Source organism: Salvelinus namaycush, chromosome 28 (assembly GCF_016432855.1).
Source record: "Salvelinus namaycush isolate Seneca chromosome 28, SaNama_1.0, whole genome shotgun sequence".
Classification (NCBI taxonomy): Eukaryota; Metazoa; Chordata; class Actinopteri; order Salmoniformes; family Salmonidae; genus Salvelinus; species Salvelinus namaycush.
This window is the reverse complement of record NC_052334.1, coordinates 35,382,982-35,389,421: the sequence shown is the minus strand read 5'-3', so window position 1 is coordinate 35,389,421 and position 6,440 is coordinate 35,382,982. Positions and strand designations below refer to the sequence as shown.

General features: G+C 43.4%; 1 protein-coding gene across 1 annotated transcript; it reads left to right on the top strand.

Annotated features, from left to right (window-relative positions):
- Nucleotides 1-4,454: 4,454 nt before the first annotated feature.
- On the top strand, nucleotides 4,455-6,075 carry LOC120023340 (left-right determination factor 2-like). Its single transcript, XM_038967354.1, has 4 exons — nucleotides 4,455-4,722; nucleotides 4,952-5,195; nucleotides 5,320-5,559; nucleotides 5,754-6,075. Exons 1-4 carry the CDS (start codon nucleotides 4,455-4,457, stop codon nucleotides 6,073-6,075), a joined length of 1,074 nt encoding a protein of 357 aa, XP_038823282.1.
- The last annotated feature ends 365 nt before the right edge of the window (nucleotides 6,076-6,440 follow it).

Here is a 6,440-nt window from a genome sequence, read left to right as displayed (position 1 = left end):
TGTTATTCTCTCTCTCTCTCTCTACCGCACCTGCTGTCTCTAACTCTGAATGATCGGCTATGAAAAGCCAACTGACATTTACTCCTGAGGTGCTGAGCTGTTGCACCCTCTACAACCACTGTGATTATTATTATCCAACCCTGCTGGTCATCTATGAACGTTTGAACATCTTGGTCATGTTCTGTTATAATCTCCACCTGGCACAGCCAGAAGAGGAATGGCCACCCCTCAGAGCCTGATTCCTCTCTAGGTTTCTTCCTTAGCAAATGTTATTGCGAGTGTAGAAAAATGCTTGTGCTTTTAGTACCGACAGTGCAGCAATATCTAACAAGTAATCTAACAATTCCACAACAACTACCTAATACACACAAATCTAAGGGATGGAATAAGAATATGTTCATATAAATATATGGATGAGCAATGACCGAGCGGCATAGGCAAGATGCAATAGATTATATAAAATACAGTATGTACATATGGGATGAGTAATGCAAGATATGTAAGCATCATTATTAAAGTGGCATTAATAAAGTGACTAGTGATCCATTTGTTAGAGTGGCCAATGATTCCAAGTCTGTATGTAGGCAGCAGCCTCTCTGTGTTAGTGATGGCTGTTTAACAGTCTGATGGCCTTAAGATCGAAGCTATTTTTCAGTCTCTCGGTCCCAGCTTTGATGCACCTGTACTGACCTCGCCTTCTGGATGGTAGCGGGATAAACGACAGTGGCTCAGGTGGTTGTCCTTCCTGTGACATCGGGTGCTGTAGGTGTCCTGGAGGGCAGGTAGTTTGCCCCCCGGTGATGGGTTGTGCAGACCGCACCACCCTCTGGAGAGCCCTGCAGTTGTGGGCGGTGCAGTTGCCATACCAGGCGGTGATACAGCCCAACAGGATGTTCTCAATTGTGCATCTGTAAAAGTTTGTGAGGGTTTTAGGTGACAAGCTAAATTTCTTCAGCCTCCTGAGGTTGAAGAGGCGCTGCTGCGCCTTCTTCACCACACTGTCTATGTGGGTGGACCATTTCAGTTTGTCAGTGATGTGTACGCCGAGGAACTTAAAACTTTCCACCTTCTCCACTGCTGTCCCGTCGATGTGGATAAGGGGGTGCTCCCTCTGCTGTTTTCCGAAGTCCACGATCATCACCTTTGTTTTGTTGACGTTGAGTGAGAGGTTGTTTTCCTGGCCTTACCAAGGCAACTACTGTCTATCTAGGAAACGTGCTAGCTATTTCAGTGGATATTGAACACATTTCAACCTGCAAATGAATAATGTTTTTACTAGATCTAAGGAATTGTAATACATTCACACAAGGTTTTTTGTGGAAGTCAAAGGATGTAAAAGTAGGCCAGAAATGTTTGAGTAAGGTCTCTGACAATCAATTAGAAAGGGTATTGCGATAACAATAAAATGACATATTTCACAAGATTTAAGTCATTTTAATAAATTTACACAAGGTTTTTGGTGGAAATCAAAGGTTGTAAAAGTAGGCCAGACATTTGTAGAATAATTTACACTTGGTTCGAGGTGTCACTGACAAGCCTATGGAAAAGTTATTGCGATAAGAATAATTACATATTTTACTAGATTTAAGTCATTTTAAGAGGCTTCTTATTTAAACGGCTTAATTTAATTTCTTTAATAGGATATTGATTTATGCTTCATATCTTTTTCTTAATCCACTTAGAACTCATCATAAACACGAACATATTTTGATCAGCTAAGGCTACAATACCTTTATCACAACACATGTAGGCCTGCTATAACTTTGATTACAGAAAATGATCACCATTACAACAATAGCAGCACATTAATAGCTGCAGTAAATGAAAGGCTTGGCTGTGTCTTCGTTTCTGTTGTCCTATTTTGTAATGCTAATCTATAGTCCTTCATTAAAACCTGTTGATTGGGGAAGACTTGCTGATTTCTGATTAAGTGGATCAAGATGTCTGTTTACTTTCACCCGAAGAGCTTCTGTCAACAGTCAGGGTAGGAGGGGCGACTCGTCCCTCTCACAACCCGTCTCCAACCCCTTATCGATATGGTGTATTGTCAATGCCGACTGTTCTCGCAAAATCAAAGCTTGCCGGTCGGTAGAATGTGTGAACATGGGATCAGCATCACCCAGGGGCGTCATATACCCCAGAAATCTGAGGGGCACAAAGTATGTGTGGATGGCTGGGGGTTGGTCTACCGGGGGGAACATTTCCCTCTGTACGTAAATGTGAGAATGTTGCATTTTTCAAATAGCAGGAAAATGCTGTTTCAGGTATCTAAAGCCAAAATATTTATGCTTTGTAAAAAATATTTAGATTTTTCTGAATATCTAAGCATACATCTTAAGTTGTCTGTAAAATAAGAAACGAAATATGCTGCTCTGCATCTTTGCTAAAATCTGGGTTAAAGATTAAAAGTAATGTGAGTCTTATTCAGTACATTTAGTTATTGCTTGCTTTTCTCAAATAGTTAGACAAGCTAGCTACTCTAACTAGATTGATAGCCTGAAATGGCTTATTGGTAGCTAGTTATGAGGTTGGGAGATTAGGAACCTATCTGGGCTAGCTAAAGCCAACGTCATAAAATTGCTAAGTGACTAGTACTATTACAGAGGGATTTATTTTTATTTTTAATTGACAAATCTGAGAGGGAACGTGCCCCTGTGCCCCCTATGGGCATGACACCCCTGGCGTCACCCCTTACAAATGGCACTATCTAACGAAGTAAAAAATAACGCAAGGTTTTACATTTAGGTTAGGCATACCCAGAGCAATAATACAGGCATTTTGTCTTGGCACAATGGGCGCCAAATGTGTCTCTAACTTTGTAGGGCTACTTTTATATGTCCTATGTGAGCGTTACATTAAATAGGCAACCAATTCATATTTGAAGTTTTGCACAAATGTAATTTTTGCTGCACTATTCCCAACTCCAATGTGGTGAATAAAAAAAATGGTTGGCTTGACAATGACAGCAATGGAATTGGCAAGAGCACAAACAGATCTGGGACCAGGCTACTACTCAACCCTCATCAGGAAACAACTGAAATCTAAGACATGAATTTGTCTGAATCTTTCATCTCTTTTGTTGAATATGTTGGTTTAGTGTTGTCCGTCTACTACATCTATGAAAATGAGGACCCAGCAGGCCTGCCCTGACAAAAAGAGACCGCTAATAACATGATGATTAACACACACAGCACAGGGAGCACATCTGTTTAGCTGTCTGACTACTGTTGATCTGGCATCACGTTTCGTGTGTGTGTATGTGTCTGTCCTCTGCCTGTCAGCTGTTGATCTGTCAATCAGCCATTCCTGTGTGTTGTCTGCGTGTATGCTGTCTGCGGGCACACTGTCTGTCATCCCAAGACCACCTGCCACACTCCAGTCCCAATACACACTCCACACTGGGACTCTATGGAGGAACCCGTTGCCTCAGCCACTGTAGTGTTTGTGTGTGTATGTGACAGAAAAAGACCCAGCCAGCTCCTGCATTAGAGACACATAATCAGGTCCATGTGAAGAGCCCTTTACAATCCACATCCCAGAGCAGAGCACACACTGGATTACTCATCTGTCCCCTGTGGGAGCTCGGCTCCCAATACACACCAGTCTGTTTGACCTGACACACACATACACAGGGGGGCCACCGTAGACTCAGGCAGAGAAGGATAGACATACCTCCACACACTAATAATGTTATACACATACTTGACACACTTAATTACACTAATATGAGAATCTGTCCATGGGGTGCCATTCTAAAGCTACACGGGGTTGAGGGGCCAGTTGTTAATGAGTGAGAGGAAAATATGTCTGTCTGTCTGTCTGTCAGTGATGTCCATCTATGTATGCCTTTTGATCAAGCAAGACTAGTGCTCCAATTAGAACAATATTAGATCATCATCCCAGACCCGGTTCTATTTGATAAATTATGAAAAAAGTTTAGGCTCAAACTGTTTCGATTGTTAATCAATTCAAGAATTGACATACTGGAAGCCTATCAACGATGTTTGGACTGAATGACACTGAGGGTGAAACGCTTAGATGTCCATTAGAGAGAGATTATCACGTCATTAATTACCGGTATAAAGCACTCCTCTATCTTCTAATCTATTGGTGTCTAATCCACCCATGTTTCAGATGAAAATAGGGTCATTAAAAACGAAATGTGTGTTTTTATTTCATGTGCGAGTCCCATCTTTACTGGTCGATGTGGTGATGATGGGTGTGATAGGTGAGTGGGTGGAGGTGGGGGTTGAGACCAGGTATCAGGGAGAGGCTATTAGTCCTTAAATAGGGCGTTACTTTGAAGCTCTCCCGCGCGTCCACTGTCATTGATGTTGGTCCCCACCCTTTTGTACACGTCCGTCGGGATGTCACAGCGGGACTATTATATATAAAGGTGGTCAGTCCTTGTCCTCCTCCATCGCAACAGGGTTTAACTCTCAACTCTTTCAGAAATGGCATATTTCCCAATTTGGCTGCTGTGCGCCTGTGCGATACTGTCTCTAACGCACAGCTTCAATCAGGAGAACCTGAAAGAGGCTATGCTTCAGAGGCTTGGACTGAAGGAACTCCCAAGGATCCATAAAAGGGACTTGGAAAACCTGGTCGTTCCTAGCCACATCAGAAACAAGTACCTGGCCCTGCTGAAGCTGCACCACGAGAGGAGACGCCGCTCTCTGCCCAGCCTAGCAGGAATCCTCAGGGGGTATTCCGGGAACGCAGGTAAACAGCAATGGCAACTATGACAGTTTCTAAGACTGAGAATATGACAGTTTCAAAGACTGACTGATTTTCAGTTTTATTTTCCATTATTATATTTTATTTACCATTAGCTATACTATTGTTAACACCAATGCGTAATTCTCAGTTTGGTTCTGTTTGGATTCCAAATTACGCACTGCTGTCCAATTGTCCACATGCGGACGGTGTCCTGTTATATTCTACATAACAGATATATCGGGGGAGATTCTTTACTCTGACGCCACCAGAGAGCGGTTGGTTTTCGACATGGAGTCCAGGGTCCCAGCCAACAGCGAGGTGACCATGGCGGAGCTCAGACTCTACCAGAACGCCCCTCATAAACTTCACCTGGCCGGGAGAAAGAGTCAAAAGCAGGACAACAACGCACGGGTCAGCGTCTACTGGGTGGAGGTTCTAGAGAACGGCGCCAACCGCTCCTCACTGGTAGACTCAAGGTCAGCACCGTTACCGCACATCATTCAACAGCCTACTTTTAATTCGCGTAATACTAATTAATTAGCATGCTAGTTAATTAAAGTACTATTGTGATTCATTTGTATGGTTGTCCTCTTTCAATAGGTTGGTGCCAATCTACGAGACCGGGTGGAAGGGTTTTGATGTGACGCAGGCCGTACACTACTGGTCGAAGGGACGTCGCGAGGTGCCGCTGCGCCTGGAGCTGCGGGTCGAGGGGGAGAGACCGGGAAGCTACGCAGCCCAGATGGCCAAGAGTATGCGCTTTACCGCGCAGGACCCCTCTGACCAGAGCACGGGAAAGCCTGAGCTTCTTTTTTACACCTTGAACCTGGAGGAATATGGGTAGGTGACATTTAATAGCTAGGCTAATGGCAATGTTTAGAACTTTGGTTGGACAGTGGACACATTTTAAGCATATAGGCTACACACATATGGGCCTCGCTGCTATGTCACAGTATGACATTTGCTTATACATTATTTGAGAACCCTCTATAGGTGTCAAACGTGTAATAACCTGACCATTTCTCTTCGTCCAGTTCCCGTGGTGACTGCCAGTCCAGCAAGCCGAACGGCATATGCTGCAGAGAAGACCACTTCATCAACTTCCGGGAGCTAACTTGGACTCAATACTGGGTCATCGAACCTGCGGGCTACCAGTCCTTCCGATGCGCAGGGGGATGCAAGCAGCCAAAGCGTCATTATGGCTACGGAGAACGGCGGTGCGCGGCTACGGAGAACGCGCCGCTACCTATAATGTACCTGGTGAAAAAAGGAGACTACACTGAGATTGAAGTGGCCGAGTTTCCCAACATGATTGTGGAGAAGTGCAGATGTACAATGGACAATGTATCTGTTTGAGAATGAGGAATGAGCGCAATCCAGAGAGATTGAGAGATGCAAGTGCGACTCGTGACGCACAGTACTTTTTTTCTTCAAACTTAAATTACTATAGGCTGAAAAGGAGATCTCTTGTTGGTGTGAATATTTGAGACAAAGGTTATATTAGCCGATCACTTGTTTTTTGAGCACTTTAAATGTAAATACGTAGCCTAATTTATGTTGCCCATTAATGCATTATTACTATTCATATGACAAGATTAAAAATATGAATTAATTGCACATTTTCAAAGTATATTAATACATGTATTTTTCTTCCACAAATCCTTTACACAGTGTCACTTCACTGGTTCATCTGTTGTCTATGGATTTGTCTTCTGAGGGAG

Excerpts from the sequence above, each read along its gene's own strand:
- LOC120023340 (XM_038967354.1), top strand. The coding sequence starts at position 4,455 with ATGGCATATTTCCCAATTTGGCTGCTGTGCGCCTGTGCGATACTGTCT. Across the intron at positions 4,723-4,951 it reads GGGGTATTCCGGGAACGCAG|ATATATCGGGGGAGATTCTT; the intron begins GTAAACAGCAAT and ends TCTACATAACAG. Across the intron at positions 5,196-5,319 it reads TCCTCACTGGTAGACTCAAG|GTTGGTGCCAATCTACGAGA; the intron begins GTCAGCACCGTT and ends CTCTTTCAATAG.